The sequence below is a fragment of the Acipenser ruthenus genome, chromosome 7 (genome assembly GCF_902713425.1).
Source record: "Acipenser ruthenus chromosome 7, fAciRut3.2 maternal haplotype, whole genome shotgun sequence".
Classification (NCBI taxonomy): Eukaryota; Metazoa; Chordata; class Actinopteri; order Acipenseriformes; family Acipenseridae; genus Acipenser; species Acipenser ruthenus.
The window spans coordinates 21,229,886-21,252,127 of record NC_081195.1 but is presented as its reverse complement, the minus strand read 5'-3'; the positions used below and the strand labels follow the sequence as shown (position 1 = coordinate 21,252,127).

The window sequence follows — 22,242 nt, the reverse complement described above, 5'->3', positions numbered from 1 at the left end:
CACCTGCTAAAGGTCCTGTTAATTGGCCTGACTGCCAAGTTACTGATCTTTGCTGGGGAGTCGAAAGGGGTGGTTAGGGTAATATTGGCCTAGGAGTTGGGAAGGTAAAATTGGCTGCATCACCTCTCCACGGTACAGCAGGCATCAGATATTAATGAAGTGTAAAATACACAGGATCTGTTGGTGTCTGCACTAATAAAGCTGTGAGTCAGTTTGTGCTGCATCGGTAATGTAACACTGTGCTTGTTGCTTGTTTCTGTGCAGAGCGTGAAGAGAGGGAGCGTATTGAGCTGGAGCAGCGTGAGGAGGAAGAGCGAGAGTACCAGGAGAAACTGCGCAAGCTGGAGGAGCAGGAGAGGAAGCAGCGAGCGCGACAGCTTGAGATCGAGGAGAGAGAGCGCCGCAGAGAGGAGGAGAAGAGGGTACCAGAGGACAAGCCACTTTCAAGGGTAAGAGCACAAAATAGTGCATTGTGGGGGATCAAAAAAACTAACCACCTGTACATTTGTTGCTGAAACAGTGACTCCCTTTTGTGGGGTATGCTTTAAGTGTTTTTGCGGCCTTAAGTATTCATTTGAAGCCAGCTGTAAAAGATTAATCCTCAAACTGAATGCAGTAGGGATTCAAGGAAATGCATGCACATGGATTAGGAAGTGGTTAACATGTAGAAAACAGAAAGTACTGATTAGAGGAGAAACCTCAAAATGGAGCGAGGTAACCAATGGTGTACCACAGGGATCAATATTAGGTCCTCTGCTATTCCTAATCTACATTAATGATTTAGATTCTGGTATAGTAAGCAAACTTGTTAAATTTGCAGACGACACAAAAATAGGAGGAGTGGCAAACACTGTTGCAGCAGCAAAGGTCATTCAAAATGATCTAGACAGCATTCAGAACTGGGCAAACACATGGCAAATGACATTTAATGTAGAAACTTGTAAGGTACTGCACACAGGCAATACATATGTGCATTATAAACACCGTATAGGAGATACTGAAATTGAAGATGGGAACTATGAAAAAGACCTAGGAGTTTATGTTGACTCAGAAATGTCTTCATCTAGACAATGTGGGGAAGCTATAAAAAAGGCCAACAAGATGCTCGGATATATTGTGAGTGTTGAATATAAATCAAGGCAAGTAATGTTAAAACTTTACAATGCATTAGTAAGACCTCACCTAGAATATTGTGTTCAGTTCTTGTCACCTCGTTACAAAAAGGATATTGCTGCTCTAGAAAGAGTGCAAAGAAGAGCAACCAGAATTATCCCAGGTTTAAAAGGCATGTCGTATGCAGACAGGCTAAAATAATTGAATCTATTCAGTCTTGAACAAAGAAGACTATGCGGCGATCTGATTCAAACATTCAAAATCCTAAAAGGTATAGACAGTGTCGACCCAGGGGACTTTTTTGACCTGAAAAAAGAAACAAGGACCAGGGGTCACAAATGGAGTTAAGATAAAGGGGCATTCAGAACAGAAAATAGGAGGCACTTTTTTACACAGAGAATTGTGAGGGTCTAGAACCAACTCCCCAGTAATGTTGTTGAAGCTGACACCCTGGGATCCTTCAAGAAGCTGCTTGATGAGATTCTGTGATCAATAAGCTACTAACAAGCAAATGAGCAAGATGTGCCGAATGGCCTCCTCTCGTTTGTAAACTTTCTTATGTACAAGAAATGAGCAGAGGTATATGCATAATACATTCCTAGCTGAGTTTTGCTGACATGCTGAATGATGTGGTTAAGTGTATGTTTGTGTCCTTTGCTAGGATTCAAATCCACGCTGGGCTGACAAAGAGGAGGGAGGATTAGGAGGAGGCGGTGGCTGGAGAAAGCGTGCTGAGGGCGGCGAGTCCGAGTGGAGACGTCCTGGGACTGGCACTGACAAGTATGTGTTTTAAAGTAGGGCTGTGTTCGAAGGTTTGTTCGCTAGCTATGAATTTGAAGATAGTTTTAAACCTTCGACATTTCGTCGGGTGACAATCATGCACTGTTTTTTTTTTTTTTATTTCCCCTATAACCCTTTGCTGCAGATGTGCTCTAATTTTGATACTATGATGTCGATTATCTTTAGTTTTTTTTTTTTAGTTTTTTTTTCCTCCATATAATTGGTTTAGGGCTGGGGTGGGTGGGTCATATGTATTACATTTTTTTTTTTATTTTTTTTTTTAAACTACACGGATGATTAACTTGCGCCTGCCATTAAAGCTGACTTCAAAGGGGTACTGACACATTTAAGAACATAAGAACGTTTACAAACGAGAGGCCATTCAGCCCATCTTGCTCGTTTGGTTGTTAGTAGCTTATTGATCCCAGAATCTCTTCAAGCAGCTTCTTGAAGGATCCCAGGGTGTCAGCTTCAACAATATTACTGGGGAGTTGGTTCCAGACCCTCGCAATTCTGTGTAAAAAAGTGCCTCCTATTTTCTCTCTCTAGACTCTTTCTAGAGCAACGATATCCTTTTTGTAACAAGGTTACCAGAACTGAACACAATATTCTAGGTGAGGTTTTACTAATGCATTGTAAAGTTTTAACATTGCTTCCCTTGATTAAAATTCATCACTTTTCAGAATATATCCGAGCATCTTGTTGGCCTTTTTTATAGCTTCACCACATTGTCTAGATTTCCGAGTCAACATAAACTCCTAGGTCTTTTTTAATAGATTCCTTATTCAATTTCAGCATCTCCCATATGATATTTATAATGCACATTTTTATTGCCTGCGTGCAGTACCTTACACTTTTCTCTATTAAATGTCATTTGCCATGTGTCTGCCCAGTTCTGAATGCTGTCTAGATCATTTTGAATGACCTTTGCTGCTGCAACAGTGTTTGCCACTCCTATTTTTGTGTTGGCTGCAAATTTAACAAGTTTGCTTACTATACCAGAATCTAAATTATTAATGTCGATTAGGAATAATGTAGATTGAAACGTCTGAATCTTCCTTTCTATATGCCCTAAAGTGCCGAACTATAACTCATCCGAAAGCTAACAATTGGGAATAATTAATCGCTTTTTTTAAGTTTTATTTAAAAAAAAAACAAAAAAAAAAAAAAAAAACTATATACGCTTTTTTACAAAAATACTTCCTGAATACTGTGTGTGTTTGGTTGCGTGCAGGACAGGAGATGGCGATTGCAACAAAAAAAAGTTACTGTACAGACATCTGAGATCCCCTTTTTTATTTATTTTACTGTTATTTTTATTTGTTTTTATTATGTCCTGTTTTGAAAATGTTTCTCCGGACGGAGGCGGAACTAATGTAAATGAGTTGCACGCAAACAAGATATTACGTTTCCAGTTTCATTTCACAGCTGACCTGCATTCAACATTTTGGCTCTTTTTTTGTAAAATACACGCATTACAAAACCCTGTATAGCTATGCAACTATACAAGCAATTTCAATTCTGGTTTTTGATTTGAAATCCTTGTAAAATTGCACAGCTCCGATCTACTCAAAAACATTTTCTACATAGTTTAGAAAAAATAATACATTTGTTTTACAAATATTGTTTATTATACAATAAATGTAATATTTTTTGGGTGGCGTGGCTTATGTGAAAAAATGTAACAAATCCCACAACCAAACATATTGTATTATTTCTGTTGATACATTGAGTTTTAATTTATGATTTCTGAAGTTGTCATATATTCAAGCCCAAATATGGTATTTCCCTGTAGGCAGCATAGGGTTAACAGAAACCGTTTGACAATGTGTGAATACTATAAATCACACATTAAATGTCACTCATGCAAAATTTGATCTTTTGATTTGTATTATGCATATTAACAAGTTGTATTAAAATCCACTACCGAATTGTTAAACATAGCAACTCTATATGGCGCAGCTGCCGTGTATGGAGCAGTGTATATGCCAAAGTAAAATATGTACTGAATACCTAGTGTACAAGAAAGTGTAAGAAGTACTATGGTAGAATATGTTTTGAAACCATACAAAATATACGCTAACACTAATATTTTTAATTTCGAAAACTGAGCGCCGTCCACCGCTCCCCCCTGCAGCTCGTGTTATCCAGGGACGAACCTTTCATTTCTTCATTTGCCATCTCGACAGCTGCTTCGTTGCAACCCTTTTTTTAAAGTGAGATTTGTTCTGTAGGTTAACATTTTAGGTTAAAAAGAGATTACGGGAGGCATGCTTTTAATTTACCAGCTTGAAAATGTGTAATCCTGGATGAAATGCATGATTTAACATTGTGCCGAGGTATAAAATTTAATTTTGTATTTTAATTGTTTTTTTTAAATCTGTTGGATGAGGAAGACACAGCCTGTGTAGTTCCATAAGCGTTTCTGCTTTAGCACTGTCCTGGGCGTCCTAATTTTGCCTTAGGTAAGGTATTTCAAGATTTAGTGATAATCAGGGTCTGTAAAACTATCCACTTGTTTCAAAGAATGTTATCCAAGCCCACTTAGTACAGATTTGATAAAGCAAAACCAATTTGAATCAGTGGTTTCTGCAGATACAAAGGGTCTACAGGATGGCCAACAAGATGCTCGGATATATTGTGAGAAGTGTTGAATTTAAATCAAGGGAAGTAATGTTAAAACTTTACAATGCATTAGTAAGACCTCACCTAGAATATTGTGTTCAGTTCTGGTCACCACGTTACAAAAAGGATATTGCTGCTCTAGAAAGAGTGCAAAGAAGAGCAACCAGAATTATCCCGGGTTTAATAGGCATGTCGTATGCAGACAGGCTAAAAGAATTGAATCTATTTAGTCTTGAACAAAGAAGACTACGCGGCGATCTGATTCAAACATTCAAAATCCTAAAAGGTACAGACCGTGTCGACCCAGGGGACTTTTTTGACCTGAAAAAAGAAACAAGGACCAGGGGTCACAAATGGAGATTAGATTAAAGGGGCATTCAGAACAGAAAATAGGAGACACTTTTTTGCACAGAATTGTGAGGGTATAGAACCAACTCCCCGGTAATGTTGTTGAAGCTGACACCCTGGGATCCTTCAAGAATCTGCTTGATGAGATTCTGGGAACAATAAGCTACTAACAACCAAACGAGCAAGATGGGCTGAATGGCCTCCTCTCGTTTGTAAACTTTCTTATGTTCTTAGATGTGAGAATTGGCTGCCAAGTAGTATTTAATGATTTCCCAATAGGGAAGAAGGCCGGGAAAATGAGAAACCTGCATTCCGTCGAGACGATGACCGGGAGCCGCCCTTTCGACGGGGTGGTGATGACAGGGGCCCCAGAAAAGGGTTTGAGGATGAGCGGGGTCCTCGCCGGGGCTTTGATGAGGACCGGGCTCCCAGGAGGGGGCTAGATGATGACCGGGGCCCCAGGAGAGGGTTTGAGGACGAGCGGGGTCCTCGCCGGGGCTTTGAGGATCGGGCTCCCAGGAGGGGGCTAGATGATGACCGGGGCCCCAGGAGAGGGTTTGATGAGGACAGGACTCCTAGGAGAGGGGCTGATGAGGATAGGGGACCAAGGAAAGGGGCTGATGAGGACTGGGGACCTAGAAGAGGAGGGGATGATGACAGGGGCCCAAGAAGAGGTGGAAGGGGCATGGACGATGACCAAGGACCTCGCCACGGAGACAATTCCAAACCTTGGAAACCGCTAGGCAAAACAGGTATATTGCATTCAATTACTTTGTGTTTTGTCTTTCAACAGCTGCTAGATCTGATGTTCTTCACTGTAGACCCTTTGTATCAAAGCTCGTTTACCACACATTGATTTGGTCCAGTGTTTTTTGAAGGGAGGAAAATAACTTGTGTCCCAGAATTTTTAGCCCATTTAATAAACTTTGCATGTATTGTTGAATTGCCTAGAGTGACATGGATTTCAGAGTTCACTAATTTTTAAAAATGAATGTTTACTGTTTTTGATCAGATGCCAGAGCATGAGTTTCATGTAACAACACTGTCTCGCTGGCTGCAAGCTTGTAGATCTGTCAGGCAAATCAGTTTCTGAGCTGCCACATTAAGCATTTAAATGTAACCATGCTGTTTACTATTGCTAAACAAATAGCTATTCCCCCAAAGTTTAAACTAAAATGGGAGGTCGCAGCCACTAAGTGTTAGTTATGTTTCATATACTTTTATTACTTGGACAGTTTAATTTTAGTATTTCATATTTTGCCTACTAAATGTGGGCATTATTTTTGGTACTTGCATAATTTTAAATTGCGTAGTTTTTGAATGTTTTTTTTCTTCTTTTTTTGCGCCAGTAGGTCCCTACGTCGTACTCTGAATTTGCTAGTTTACTGCAGTTAAATGTGAAAATTCCCAAAGTTTTTGTAGTTTTGGTCAAACTAAATTTACTTTTATTAAATGTGATTTGAATTGAAAAGACCAAAGGTTTTATTGCAAGGTTTAATTTTTCCAAAGTAACTTCCAAATGGAGTGAGGAAGGCCCGAGTGAACCAGTCGTAAAACTTGGTAAGTTGTTGGTTTTTTTTTTTTAATCTTTTTATATTGCCACTTTAGATATGACGTGATGTGCTGGTGTTTCATTATTTTTTTTGGCTGCATAGTGGGGTGTGTTTTTTTCTGTTTTTTTTTGTTTTTGTCCCCCCCCCCCCTTCACAAATGTAGGTACCATATTTCATATTTAATCCATGTAACTCAAGTCAAACCAATTTTCTTTTTTATCCATAGACCTTTGATCAACATAACTCTTTAGATTTTAAGTTTATACAATTGTAAGATTTAATCTCCAAATTGAACTATAGTAGAATTTCAGTTAAACACCAAACTTACAAACTGAGTAGTCAACTAAACAACACACTTTTATCTAGTATGCAATCATGCAACATTGAAGGGCTGTGTTTGAAGGTTCGTTCGCTATCCAGGGATTCGAAGATTGTTTTAAACCTTCGAAGGTTCATCAGACGGGTTCACGCACTGTTGTTGTGTGTGTTCTTTTTTTTTTTCTTCCTATTAACAGAAACTGTTTGACTGTGTGAATACTATAAATCACACATTAAATGTCACGCAGATGCAAAATTCAATCTTTTGATTTGTTGTTAATAAAATCCGCTACCACATCGTTATACATTACGTACAACTGGAGCCGGGAATAGTATCCAAAGCAGAGGGCTCATACCTCTAGTGGTTGTATCGCTTCAGTAAAATGTGTACTTAATACCTAGTGTACAAGATGGTGTAAGAGAAGTGCTATGGTAGAATATGTTTGAAACGTACAAAATATATGCGAACACTAATAATTTTAATTTCGAAAACTGAGCACCGTCCACCCCTCCCCGCTCCAGCTCGTGTTATTCAGAGGCAAACCTTTAATTTCTTCATCCGCCATCTCGACAGAAAAGCGTTGTATAGCGTAAGCTGTATTTAACCCTTTGCCGCCTACTAGGAATGACTATAAATACCTTATGAAAATGAGTACCATCGAAGGTTCGAACCTTCCTTCGGTAATGTGTTCCATACCTTCGAAGGTCAAAATGTAACCTTTTGTTGCAGCCCTACAACCATGTGTACAATGCCACCAGAGTCTAGTTAAAAAATGCAAGGTTAAACTACTATACTGGTAATGACTGAAATGCTAATGTGTTACACTTTCAATTGAAACAACATTGCAAATAGATTTTAAAACTTGACAGCTGTGTCATATTAATGGCCAGAAATAACCAAGTAATTTGCAAAGGAGATGAAAAAAAAAACCCCAGATGTATTATACACAAAGTTGCTGATGATAATTTTGTTAAAGCATTCCATAAGCGGCATGATGGTCATGAAGAAGGTAAATTACTGTACCAAAAAATCTATCCTGACCAGATGAGGCAGATTTCAAAGCAAGTCCTGGCAATTACCAGGAACATTTTAGTTTTAAACGGAACACATTTTTTTTTTTTTTTTCTAAGCCAAAGAAGGCTTTTGGTCTGAGTAAGCTGCATGAATGCATTTTGTTTAAAATAAAAACAAGCACTACGTTAACCTAAGTTTTTTCTGGACGTTTAAGTCTGTTTTTGCTACAGTTGCAATTTGAATAGTAAGTTTAAATTGAGCATTTTCCCATGTATGCCTTATTTAGTGGTGTAGACATGTTTTCATTAAACCCATTGAAAACACATTTGTAGAGTTAGACATTTCAGACTTATGAACAGCCTCCATTCCCAATGTGTTTGTAGCTTGTAATAATTTGGACTGTTGAATATTTTAAACAAAACTGTAGTTGTTAATAGTAAGATCCCTGATATGTTACATTTGAGTTTCTGGCATCCATCCCTTCCCCTTGATATGCCCTGCTGCCCAGGTAGATTATTTACGGTAGGGTTACATTTCTGTTTGTAGGTCAATTTATTCACCTTAAAAAATAAAATATTTTAAAAATGCCAGATTTTTTGTAGATGTAAAATGTCTTATTAAAAGTAGTATTTTTAATAATTAATTAAAACATACAGTGGTTTGCAGAAGTATTTTGTTGAATTACAAATAATGTATGCACAGTTTTTCAAACAACTTTTTTTATTCAAAGCTGTAGTGGTTAAACTGAACACTGTTATATGAGGAGGAGGTTAAATGTCAGCAAAGCTTGCAAAGAAAATGTACAAAATGAAATTTACTGGTTGCATAAGTATTCAGCCCCTTAAGTCAGTACTTGGTAGAATCACCTTTTGCAGCAATTACTGCTATGAGTCTTTTTGGATAGGTCTCTATTAGCTTTGCACAGTAGGATGGTGACATTTTTGTCCATTCTTCACGGGAAAATTGTTGTGGATCGTAGATGGACTGCAATCTTCAAGTCTCACCATAAATTTTAGATTGGGTTCAAGTCAGGACTTTGACTGGGTCACTGAAGAACATTAATTATCTTCTTGTTCAACCACTACAATGTGGCTTTGGCTTTGGCTTTGTGCTTCAGGTCATTGTCTTGCTCCCCAGTTTCTTGGCTGACTCAAATAGGTTTTCCTCAAGGATTCGCCTGTACTTTGCACCATCCATTCTCCCCTCTATCCTGACAAGCTTCCCAGTCTCTGCTGAAGAGAAGCATCCCCATAACATGATGCTACCACCATGTTTGACAGTTGGGATGGTGTTGACTGGGTGATGTGCAGTGTTGGGCTTGCACCACACGTAACGTTTGTAATTTAGACTGCTGAAAAGTTCAAGTTTTGTCTTGTCTGACCACAAAACCTTTTCCACATGTCTGCAGTATCATCTACATGCTTTTTCGCAAACTCCATACATGCTTTAAGAGGAGGCTTTTTGAGTAATGGCCTGCCTCTTGCCACCCGTCCATACAGGCCAGCTGTGTAGGGACCGGCTTATTGTTGATGTGTGAACACTGACTCCCATCTCAGACACAGAACTTTGCGGATCTCTCAAGGTCATTGTTGGCTTCAGAGTGACTTCCCAAACCAGTTTCCTGCTTGCCTGGCTGCTCGGTTTGGGAGGGCAACCTGATCTGGTTAGTGTCTGGGTGGTTTGATGCATCTTCCACTTCTTAATGATGGACTTAACTGTGTTGAGAGCGATAATCAGCGCCTTTTGAAATGTTCTTGTACCCTTCTCCTGCTCCTTGCCTCTCTACCACTTTATCCCTGACTTGTTTCCAAAGCTCCTTGGTTTTCATGGTTGCTTTGTTGGATCACTATGTGAGTTGCAGCTTGAAAGTCTTTATATAGCTGAGGGAAATTATCTACAAGTTAAACCACTTTGAGTACACACACGCTGAAACCATTTCACTAATTTTGTGACCTTTCAAACAAATCATTTGCACCTGAGCTGATTTAGGGCTGCAGTAGCAAAGGGGTTGAATACTTATGCAACTGAGATTAATCTGTTTTTCTCTGTAAATCTTACTTATTTATATTCTATATGCATTCTTTAACTATATCAATGTGGAGTAGTTGTGGAGTGTAGATTCTACATGTAAAGTCTAATTTGAAAACGTGGAGTACGCTCAAAATGTGAAACCACTGTAGGTATTGCTAATGTTTTTGTTTGTTTGTTTGTTTGTTTGTTTGTTTAGCAATAATCATTAAATGTTTTTAATGTATAAAAATAAATAAATAAATGCCAGTGCAAGTTGTGCACGCACTTGGGAACTCCAGACCAATTTGGGTACAATCTGTTTATACTGCAACCATCCTTGAATTTTATTTAAGTACAAAAGGATTTTGACATCTATCTGTGTAACTTTTTGTGATTTAATGATAAAATTTATATTTTTAAACGTGTTTTATAAATTGATAAAAAATAATCCAGTAAGTACACTTGGTGTGTGTGTGTGTGTGTGTTGTGCAGGTGGCTGGAGAGAGAGGGAGAAAGCTCGTGAAGAGAGCTGGGCTCCCCCCCGTGATACGGGGGCCTCTGAAGAGAGTGACGAGCGGGAGCCTGACAGAGAGCGTCGTCCTCCAAGGTGCGTTTTGTCTTTGCTTGCTGTGCAGGGACCCAGTTTATCACGTTAAACAAGCAGGTTATGTTCCCACAAGAAGGCATAACGCTGCTATGTGATTCCTTCTGAATGTGTGTCCTCATGGAAATTGGTTTGGTTTTGTGATCAGTCTTCAAATCGGCCAGTTGCATTTCAAAGTACCCACAGCCATTTAAAACCAATTTGCTTGGGTCTGTATGTATAATTGGAACAGGATTTCTAATCCGATTCTGCTGCAGTCTGGAGTTGTTGTTGTGTTTTTTTTTCTTTATTTTAAAGCCACTTTTACTCCCAGATTAAAATATTTTTCCAGTAGAGCTCAGTGGTGATTCCCCTGTTTTAACTGTAATGCACCCTGTTCTATTGAGAGTTGTGTGCAATATTTAACATTTAAATAAATACAAAAGTCAACAGTGGTTTTATTCAAAAGGTTTAAACGTAGATTTGTAGCCTTCGTGCTGGCATTAAGTGAAGGTTGAATGTTTGTGCAGGGAGGAGGGCAGCAGTGCTTGGAGGAAGGGAGGCACTGAAGAATCGAGTGGCTGGAGGGACTCGCCCCGCAGTGACGCTTGGGAAGACAGGCGTAGCAACAGGCGTGATGACCAAGACCGTCGTGACGTGAGAGACAAGCCCGATGAGCGAGACCGCAGGGGCCCACCCAGAGCAGAGCGCAACGAAGGTAAGTTCAGAGGACATTGAGATGTGTGCCAGTCATAGTAAAATTACACGTGATATACTTTTTATTTATGAACAGTAAACTTACTTTTAAAGAATGTCACCAATATCATGCACAGTAAAAAAAAAAAAAAAAAAATGCAATGAACAATAAAAATAATAAATTGTAAACCGTATAATGCGTAGAAAATACAAGATTGGCACGATAAAAATTAAGTTTTTACAAACAGGAATACATACATATGCAAGATTTGTGATAAATCTAAATAAATCTGTAAACCATAAAATGCACATGATTTATAATTTTTTTTTTTTTTTTTTTTTTTTTACTGTGACTAAACATACATCACGCCGTTTGCTGTTTTTTTTTTTTTTTTTTTTTTTTTTATTTTGTCTACTTGTGAAGCACTCGCTTGCTTGCTTGTTTGGTGTGAGTGCACAGGAAGGTGAACACCTTTCAGGTTGCAGAAAAAAACAAAAAAAACTTGAACGCTTGCAGAGAACAAGAGGCAGGTTATTGCTCTGTTGCCGTATAGTCTAAATCAGTCTTGTATGCGGGCATATGAAGCAAGTAATACCAATTTAAAAAAGGTAATACTGCACAGAAATGAAAGTGAATGCCATATTTACACATTTAGATTGTGTTGTGCTGCTGTATCTTCCATTGTTCTCAGTAAAAAGGGATGGCATGGTACTGCAAGTACTTTTCACATACCTGTGTATATCCTGGGACCTGAAATGGTTAAAGTACTACACTATAGTCTCCGTTGCTATCTTCCGTTTGAATGATCTAATTTTGAATTCATATGTTTGCAGTGCATCTTCTGCATATACTGTGTTGTAAAATGTCATGCTTTTATTTGTGGCTGATTAGCAGCATCAGGGTTTTTGATGACGACGAAAGTTGCAGGAGAGCACATCTGTTCTCAGTGCCTTGTGGTTTATTTAGCCTTTTACCTGTGCATGGGTTTCAGGAGAGAACAAAGTAGTCTTGGATTGCAGCACAGAGATTTATAAGATTTAGTGTGCACTGAATAGTTGAAAATAATAAATATTATTTATTTGTTGGGGGCTAACAGACATGTTTTTCTATGTTTTCCCTTTCTGCTGGATTCTGGTCCTTTTTTTCATGCAATTAATGTTTTGGAAGCTGTAGTTTCAGTTATCTGTTGCACTCTGTTTTTGTTTTTTTTTTTAACTTCTTTCAGCCTCCTACTGTTAGATTAGATTAGTTTTCAGTTGAAAAGTGCTTGAAGTTTATTGCAAGGTTTGATTTTATTCAAAGTACCATCGAAATGGAAAGCAGACGAGACCATTGAAACCAACGAAAGACCTGGTGAGCATGAGATTTTGTTTGTTATATACAGTGCCATGAAAGTATTTTACCCCTGTCTGATTTTCTGCATTTTTGCATATTGTTGACACTGAATGTTATCAGCTCTTCAACCAAAACCTAATATTAGATAAAAGCGACCCTGAGTGAACAAATAACACAAAAATTTGATAGATATTTCATTTATTTATTAAAGAAAGTTATGCAACACACAATGCCCCCGTGTGAAAAAGTAATCGCCCCCTTAGACTCAATAACTGGTTACGCCACCTTTAGCAGCAATAACTGCAACTAAACGCTTCCTGTAGTTATTGATTAGTCTCTCACAGCGCTGCGGTGGAGGAATTTTGGCCCACTCCTCCATGCAGAAATGCTTCAACTCAGTGACATTTGTGGGTTTTCGAGCATGAACTGCTCGTTTCAGGTCCTGCCACAACATCTCAATAGGGTTTAGCCCTTTTGCGGTACATTTATTCAGCGCGTGTCAGGCGCGTCGGGTCCAATTTATTTTCACACGTGCAGTTTATTTTAGATGTGCTGTTTTAAAAGTATTTTTTTCACAGTAAAACAGGTTTAACCCTTTGCGGTCTATTTATTAATCGCGCGTCAGGCACGCCAGGAATAATTAATTTTCACACGCGCAGTTAATTTTATACGCGCTGTTTAAAAGTATTTTTTTTCACAGTCAAACGGGTTTAAATGGCCCTGCATATCAACAAAGCACACACTAGGCATCTCCAGCCCCTCCCCAGCCTTTTGTTTGCTATAGCGTTCAGCTGTGTAAGAAATAAATAATAATAATAATAATAGTCGTACATACCGATCGATCATCTCCAGATCACTCGTTTTATCACCAAACTCCTCAATAATGCGATCAAAGTCATTATTTTATTACTATAACATCTGAAAAAAGCTCTGCAAATATCCATGATAGTCTCAGTGCGCTGACGCACTTAGCCAGCTTGTTTATTATGGACGCCCATTATCTGATACCTGATACCATGTATGACTATTCATGAAATACGCCTTTTTTTTTTTTTTTTTTTTTTTTTTCCGACTTGTCTCGGCTCCTGTCGCTACCACTCGGCAATTGAATGGTTTTCTCGGCTTTTTCCGGAGAAAAAACGACTAAACACCCGTTTATTGCGTTGCTATAATGATGTCGGACCCAGTCCGACAAAGGACCTGTGAGGAATAATTGCAATGTCGGACCCAGTCCGACAATGGACCGCAAAGGGTTAAAAGGCACTGCATATCAACAGGACTCTCAGAACTGCATCTCCAGCCCCGCCCCACCCCTTGTTCGCTATATTTTTTTACATACCTCGCAATAGTAGTACATACCGATAAATCATCTCCTGATCACTCGTTTTATCACCAAACTCCTCAATAATGCGATCCAAGTAGTTATTTTATTACTATAACATCTTAAAGCTCTGCAAATGTCTGTGATGTTCTTTGAGCACTGGATGCGGAATCAGCTATCTTGTTTGTTTATGTCCGTGTTTTCTATGTGGTGTCGGGTCTATCAGTATTCATGAGATACGCCCCCTTTTTTTTCGGCTAGTCTCGGTTCCTATCGGTCTCACTCGGACATTGAATGGTTTTCTCGGCTTTTTCCGGAGAAAAAACGACTAGAGACCTGTTTTTTGCGTCTTTTTGATGTCGGACAAGGTCCAACATTGGACCAGAAAGGGAAAATTGCGATGTCGGACCAGGTCTGACATAGGACCGCAAAGGGTTACGTCTGGACTTTGACTAGGCCATTCCAAAACGTTTAAATTTCTTGTTCTTCAACCATTCTGATGTAGACTTCCTTGTGTGTTTCGGATCATTGTCTTGCTGCATGACCCAGCTGCACTTCAGCTTCAGCCTGACATTCTCCTGTAGAATTCTCTGAATTCTCAATGATGGCAAGGCGTCCAGGTCCTGATGCAGCAAAGCATCCCCAAACCATGACACTACCACCACCATGCTTGACTGTTGGTATGAGGTTCTTCCACTTTTGACTTATCTGTCCATAGAACATTGTTCCAGAACTCTTGAGGATCACCCAGGTGCTTTTTGGCAAACTTGAGACGAGCATTCATGTTCTTCTTAGTGAGCAATGGTTTCTGCCTTGCTACCCATTTTTGCCCAGTGTCTTTCTGATGGTGGAGTCATGAACACTGACCTTAGCCGAGGCGAGAGAGGCCTGCAGATCCCTGGATGTTGTTCTAGGGTTCTTTGTGGCTTCCTGGACGATTTTACTCCTTGCTCTTGGAGAGATTTTGGCAGGACGGCCACTCCTGGGAAGATTCACTACTGTCCCAAACTTTCTCCATTTGGACAATATGGCTCTGACTGTGGTTCGGTGGAGCCCCAGAGCCTTAGAAATGGCTTTGTAACCCTTTCCAGACTGATAGGCTTCAACAACTTTTTTCCAGAGGTCTTCAGGAATTTTTTTTGTTCGTGGCATGATGTGCCTCTAGAACCTGTGTGCTTACAACTTCACTCTGATGGTTAGGGCCAAAGTTAGTCAGATTTATATTGGGCAAGGCTGGCCCAAATCAGTCCTGGTTATTAACCAAAGTACTCAAACAGCTGACCCTTATTATCCCTTTTAAATGGGGGGTGGGGGTGGGCAATAACGTTTTCACACTTGAAGATTGCATGTTTGATTATCTTGCACACCAAACGAATGAAAGAAGCACCAAACTTTGGTGTCATTTTTTTCTCTGACTCCCTCTATATACTACTACAGCCCACAAAACAATCTGACCAAATACAATGTGAAAAATGCAGAAAATCAGACAGAGGGCAAATACTTTCACGGCACATCTATCTATCTCACATTTTTCATCTGAGTAATCGGAGAACTGTATATATAAAATAAATAAATGTCATTGTTGCAGATTACTGATGCAGTTGTCTCCTGTTTTTTTTTTTTTTTTTTTTTTTTTTTTTCTGTGTACTGCTTATACTATGTCTAACTGGATGATTGATGTAATCAATTTGGTTTCATATTTGTGGGACACTGGGGAAACAAGTAGCTACAACTTTAATATCTTGGTGTAAAAAAATAAATAAATAAAATAAAACTTTTGACTGTACAAAAATGAGATGTTGCACCAAAGTTTCTAACTGGCTGGGTACCAGATGCTGGTGTAGTCTTTCTCAGAAGAATCATTGCAGTCCGTTAATTGGGAACACTCAATTCTCTGTTTGTTCTACAGCGAGCAGCTGGAGGCGCGGTGGAGAGGAGCGCAAGGAGGAGAGAGACACCCCTCGCCGAGGAGCCCCTCCTTCCAGGGAGAAGGAGCGAGAGAGACCTACTGGGGAGGGCAACGTCTGGAGGGCTGAGAAGGAGCGGGAGAGACCCGCTGGGGAGAGCAGTGCCTGGAGAGCTGAGAAGGAGGGAGAGAGACCTGCTGAGAAGGAGCGAGAGCGATCTGCTGGGGAGGACAGCGCCTGGAGGGCTGACAAAGAAGCTTCACGGCGCTCCAAAATGGAAACCGATGACGACGGCTGGACCACTGTGCGTCATTAATACATTCGTGTCCTTTGCTGCATCTTCTTAGTGTTGGAGTGGGCCTTAAAAAATAAATAAATAAATAAATAAAAATGGTGCCACACAAAGCATTCTTAAATCTTTAAAGAAGCATTTGACAGTTGTTCATTTTCAGGTGGTTTGCTATTGTAACATTAAAGCAAAGTCATTTCTGATAATTGATCATGCACAGTTTTTATGCAGTAAGTAATGTGAAAAAATACTGATGCAGAATGACCTATTGCATTGTGTAGGCTGTTGCCTTTATTGAATCATTTCACATCTTACTAAATGTGCATCTTATAAAAGCAACTTAATACAACTTTGTTGGACATTTCATTAAAGGACTTCTGATGCTTAATTGAGTGTACAAGGTTACTTTTTTTATTCTGTGTTAAACTGCAAAGATGTGGTGCATAACATAAGTCTGCCTAATTATTTAAACTTTCTATATTAAGTTGTTACAGCAGAATTGGACCTAATCTTTCTAAATTCAAGGTGGTGCAAATTGTTGATTAGTAGTCAAGTCAGACATAAAGCATACTGATAATCCTGGTAGTTTTACTTGCTGCTAATGTTACATTTCACATCTGAATTTACACCAAGTGATTGTCATGGTATTCGAATCCAATAATGCATACATAACTAATAAACTGCACACATGAAATACATCAGCATGAACACTGAAAATGGATCCTTGCTATGCCAATATTTTTCTATTGCCCATGGTGAAATTGTTCCTTTTAAATATAATGTACTTTAAAATCCTTTATAAAATAGTGTCAAATATTTGTGGTTTTTGAAAGCTGTAGTATAAGCCTTGATCTGGCACTTTTGGATCTTTGTCTTTTTAGAGTAATGCTTAACTTTCATAAATATGTAGTAATAACGGTGTTGGCTTTAAAAAAATGTAAGTGAATATACGAACATGACTAGGTTGCATGCTTCTGGTCTTGTTTAAACCAACGCAGTCTATTATGATGTTTCTAATAAAAAATAAATTACACATTTCTATGTTTCCTGTTTTATCCAAACTTGGGTCATATCTTTAATGATTTACGATGGTGACCAGTTATTTAAATGTGTTTACCAATAAAAATACATTTGCAATGGTATTGATCTTTTAAAATCAAAAGCATGCATGTTAGACTTGCCAGTAAATGGTCCACTGAAAGTTGCTCATCTTGCACACCGGTAAGGATGCTAAATCATTTTAAAATGTGAATTATATACACAGTAAGAACATTTGCTTGGGGAGGGGGGAACCTGGCCTAGTAAACATTTTCTTTTTACAAAATGCATACAATGAAAAAGTTGGCATTTTTATCTGCATGATTAGAATTGCACTGGAGATGGGCAAAAAAACTGTTGGCTACAGTGCCTCTATGTTGTGTAGCAGTAATTCATTTTTTGTTCAGTAGTGCAAACACTATGTAACACAATTTTTGTTCCTGGGTAGTAAGTGTTGTTTCCTAATTGCTTATGTCTCAAAAGTATAGAAAATGGCTATTATTCCCCACAAACTTTGCTTTTGTGACCAGGACAGTGATATTTTGAAATTTACCTATTTCCAATGAGAAAACGGGCGAATTTGTGTCTTTTCGTTCACATAAAGTCAGAAAAAAACAACATATGAATCCAAATTAACATGTATTTATACTAAAGTAATACAAAAATGACTACAAAAGATTTAGAAGTGAGTAGTTTTTCGAGATTTACGATTATACTGTAAATCACTTTCACGAATCAGCCCCCAAATGTAGTCTCCCATCATGTTCTCGTTATACTGTCCTTGGTAGCGGCGTTCAAAGTCCAGTATATCCTGGTGGAAGCGCTCGCCTTGCTCCTCCGAGTACGCACCCATGTTCTCCTTGAATTTATCAAGATGAGCATCAAGGATATGGACTTTGAGGGACATCCTACAGCCCATTGTGCCGTAGTTCTTCACCAGAGTCTCAACCAGCTCCACATAGTTTTCGGCCTTGTGATTGCCCAGGAAGCCCCGAACCACTGCGACAAAGCTGTTCCAAGCCGCTTTCTCCTTACTAGTGAGCTTCTTGGGGAATTCATTGCGCTCCAGAATCTTCTTTATCTGTGGCCCGACGAAGACACCGGCTTTTACCTTTGCCTCAGACAGCTTAGGGAAGAAGTCTTGAAGGTACTTGAAGGCTGCCGACTCCTTATCTAGAGCTCTGACAAATTGTTTCATAAGGCCCAATTTGATGTGCAGTGGTGGCATCAGCACCTTCTGGGGGTCCACCAGTGGCTCCCACTTGACGTTGTTCCTCCCCACAGAGAACTCGGTCCGCTGTGGCCAGTCCCGCCTGTGGTAGTGCGCCTTGGTGTCCCTGCTGTCCCAAAGGCAAAGATAGCAGGGAAACTTGGTAAAACCGCCTTGGAGACCCATCAGGAATGCCACCATTTTGAAGTCTCCTATGACCTTGATGCCATCTCAGAAAAATGCAGATATGTATCCACTTAGGCAGCTGGAACTAAACTGAACTGGTGGGCTTAAGGCCCCTGTATTTATACTACTATTTATATTACTGGAAAGTTCTAGAAAGTTCTAGAAGTTACTCCAAGTTTACTCAGCACTCTTTCTAGAGCAGCAATATCCTTTTTGTAGCGAGGTGACCAGAACTGAACACAATATTCTAGATGAGGTCTTACTAATGCATTGTAAAGTTGTAACATTACTTCCCTTGATTTAAATTCAACACTTTTCACGATATATTCAAGCATCTTGTTGGCCTTTTTTTTATAGCTTCCCCACATTGTCTAGATGAAGACATTTCTGAGTCAACATAAACTCCTAAAGGTCTTTTCCATAGATTCCGTCTTCAATTTCAGTATCTCCCATATGATATTTATAATGCACATTTGTATTGCCTGCGTGCAGTACCTTACACTTTTCTCTATTAAATGTAATTTGCCATGTGTGTGCCCAGTTCTGAATGCTGTCTAGATCCTTTTGAATGACCTTTGCTGCTGCAACGGTGTTTGCCACTCCTCCTATTTTTGTGTCGTCTGCAAATATAACAAGTTTGCTTACTAGATCAGAATCTAAGTCATTAATGTAGATTAGGAATAGCAGAGGACCTAATACTGATCCCTGTGGTACACCACTGGTTACCTCGCTCCATTGTGAGGTTTCTCCTCTAATCAGTACTTTCTGTTTTCTACTTGTTAACCACTCCCTAATACATGTGCATGCATTTCCTTGAATCCCTACTACGCTCAGTTTGAGAATGAATCTTTTATGTGGGACTTTGTCAAAAGCTTTCTGGAAATCTAAATAAACCATGTCATATGCTTTGCAATTATCTATTGCTGATGTTGCATCCTTAAAATGATCAAGCAGGTTAGTTAGACACGATCTCCCTTCCCTAAAACCATACTGACTGTCTCCCAGGATACTGTGACCATATACAGTGCAGTGAAAAAGTGTTTTCCCTAGTTAACTCAACAGAATTAAAAGGAAAATTAGGGTCAGCTGTTTGAGTACTTTGGTTAACAACCAGGCCTGATTTGGGCCAGCCTTGCCCAATATAAATCTGACTAACTTTGGCCCTTACCATCAGAGTGAAGTTGTCAGCACACAGGTTCTAGAGGCACATCATGCCACGAACAAAAGAAATTCCTGAAGACCTACGGAAAAAAGTTGTTGATGCCTATCAGTCTGGAAAGGGTTACAAAGCCTTTTCTAAGGCTCTGGGGCTCCACCGAGCCACAGTCAGAGCCATATTGTCCAAATGGAGAAAGTTTGGGACAGTAGTGAATCTTCCCAGGAGTGGCCGTCCTGCCAAAATCTCTTCAAGAGCAAGGAGTAAAATTGTCCAGGAAGTCACAAAGAACCCTAGAACAACATCCAGGGATCTGCAGGCCTCTCTCACCTCGGCTAAGGTCAGTGTTCATGACTCCACCATCAGAAAGACACTGGGCAAAAATGGGCAGCAAGGCGGAAACCATTGCTCACTAAGAAGAACAGGAATGCTCGTCTCAAGTTTGCCAAAAAGCACCTGGGTGATCCTCAAGAGTTCTAGAACAATGTTCTATGGACAGATGAGTCAAAAGTGGAAGAACCTCATACCAACAGTCAAGCATGGTGGTGGTAGTGTCATGGTTTGGGGATGCTTTGCTGCATCAGGACCTGGACGCCTTGCCATCATTGAAGGAACCATGCATTCTGCTCTGTATCAGAGAATTCTACAGGAGAATGTCAGGCCATCCATCCATGAGCTTAACCTGAAGCGCAGCTGGGTCATGCAGCAAGACAATGATCCGAAACACACAAGCAAGTCTACATCAGAATGGTTGAAGAACAAGAAATTTAAAGTTTTGGAATGGCCTAGTCAAAGTCCAGACCTAAACCCCACTGAGATGTTGTGGCAGGACCTGAAACGAGCAGTTCATGCTCGAAAACCCACAAATGTCACTGAGTTGAAGCAGTTCTGCATGGAGGAGTGGGCCAAAATTCCTCCACAGCGCTGTGAGAGACTAATCGATAACTACAAGAAACATTTGGTTGCAGTTATTGCTGCTAAAGGTGGCGTAACCAGTTATTGAGTCTAAGGGGGTGATTACTTTTTCACACAGGGGCCTTGGGTGTTACATAACTTTCTTTAATAAATAAATGAAATATCTATCAAATTTTTGTGTTATTTGTTCACTCAGGGTCCTTTTTATCTAATATTAGGTTTTGGTAGAAGATCTGATAACATTCAGTGTGAAAAATATACAAAAATGCAGAAAATCAGATGGGGAAAATAGTTTTTCACAGCACTGTAGATCATTTTCCATTTTTGATCTTATTATAGTTTCCACAAGTACATATAATAGAAGTCCGGCTTATTGATCTCCCTTTTTGTGGATTGGTATTATGTTTGCAATTCTCCAGTCTGTCGGAATAGCCCGTCTCAAGATACTGTTGCATCATCTTGGTTAGCAGTTTGTAGATAACTTCTTTAATTTCCTTGAGTACTATTGGGAGGATCTCATCCGGCCCAGGGAGTTTGTTTATTTTAAGAGCTCCTAGTCCCTTTAACACTTCTGCCTCTGTGATGCTAAAGTTATTTAAAACTGGATAGGAACAGGTCGACATGTGGGGCATGTTGTCCGTATCCTCCTTTGTAAAAACTTGTGAAAAGTAATAATCTATGATTTTGCCATTTGTATCTCTTAGACATTTTACTCAAATGTTCTTTTGCTGTTATAATATTTTAATAAAATCTTTTTGGAATTGGTTTTAGCCCCCATTTGTAGTTCCAAGTATTCTTTCTGTGTACTTTGTTCTTGGTCCCTTTTAAACGCTCTGTGAAGAGCCTTTTTCGCTGAATATTTTTTATTGATCTATTGAACCATTTTGGCCATTTTGTTTTAGATTTAGATTTCTCTACTTTTGGGATGTAATTGTTTTGCACCTCTAGTACTACATTTTTGAAAAATAGCCATCCTTTTTCTGTGGATGTTCTCTCTATTTTACTTCTATCTACTTCTGTTAGTCTCTGTTTCATTCCTTCAGTTTGCCTTTTTAAAATTGTAAACCTTAGCTTTAGTTTGATCTAAACAGGGGTGGATCTAAACACTGCACAAGGTTATGAAAATCAAACTTCTAACAGGGTCTCTTAAGTGCATTGATTTTTGTAAGAAATATGTAAAGAGACAGAGAGAGTGCCCTATTTACTTTTTAGAGGATGATGGTATTTAGATCTGCCAACATTTACATGAATAGAATAAACCACAGCATCTGCTAAGCAAAAGCTTTTCAGCTCCTTTGACAGATATGCAGCTGTTGTCACTTTAATAGTAAAACATGCCTCTCCAAGACATTCTCTGTGGCACCAGTTGTCATGAATTCAAGAAAGCAGCGTAATTAAATAGAACGAAGCTGTAACAAACGATTGAACCCCTTGATAGTTTTGAGTTGGACTGACTGGAGAAGAAAACAATATAGATATTTCTTCCAGCATGTCCCTCCTGAAACCAAGTGCTATTAAAATCTGAAAAAAAAAACATCAACAAAACTTCTAAGGTGAGCCCATTATATAATACTAATGAGTTACGGTCCCACTATCGCTAATGGGTTAATGACAATTGAGCACAGGGATGTCAGTCTGAGCTCAATAAAGCCAGCAACTGTTTGAATATGATAATGCTTCCTGTTTAATATGAATTAATTAAGCGAGGGAGAAGATTAATAGCTAAACCAGACATGATTTCTTCCTTACAGAATTTAATATCGCTAATTATCATCTTTATCTAATGGCTTAGCTGTATTAGCTGAGGTGGAAAGAGGGCTATTAGTATTCTTTACTGGGCATA

The 22,242-nt window shown here is 39.2% G+C and overlaps 1 protein-coding gene across 2 annotated transcripts in view; it reads left to right on the top strand.

Moving 5' to 3' along the window:
• Nucleotides 1–16,929, top strand: part of LOC117415567 (eukaryotic translation initiation factor 3 subunit A-like) — a 42,509-nt gene extending 25,580 nt beyond the window's left edge. The window contains exons 17-24 of one of the 2 annotated variants that reach the window (XM_034026077.3): nucleotides 265–449; nucleotides 1,775–1,893; nucleotides 5,146–5,618; nucleotides 6,376–6,426; nucleotides 10,255–10,369; nucleotides 10,876–11,063; nucleotides 12,345–12,395; nucleotides 15,608–16,929. In XM_034026077.3, coding sequence (XP_033881968.1) covers nucleotides 265–449; nucleotides 1,775–1,893; nucleotides 5,146–5,618; nucleotides 6,376–6,426; nucleotides 10,255–10,369; nucleotides 10,876–11,063; nucleotides 12,345–12,395; nucleotides 15,608–15,921 — 1,496 coding nt within the window. In that variant the 3' untranslated portion in view covers nucleotides 15,922–16,929. The remainder of the gene's footprint in view (nucleotides 1–264; nucleotides 450–1,774; nucleotides 1,894–5,145; nucleotides 5,619–6,375; nucleotides 6,427–10,254; nucleotides 10,370–10,875; nucleotides 11,064–12,344; nucleotides 12,396–15,607) is intronic. The other variant, XM_034026078.3, reaches the window with a different exon arrangement.
• Nucleotides 16,930–22,242: the final 5,313 nt, after the last annotated feature.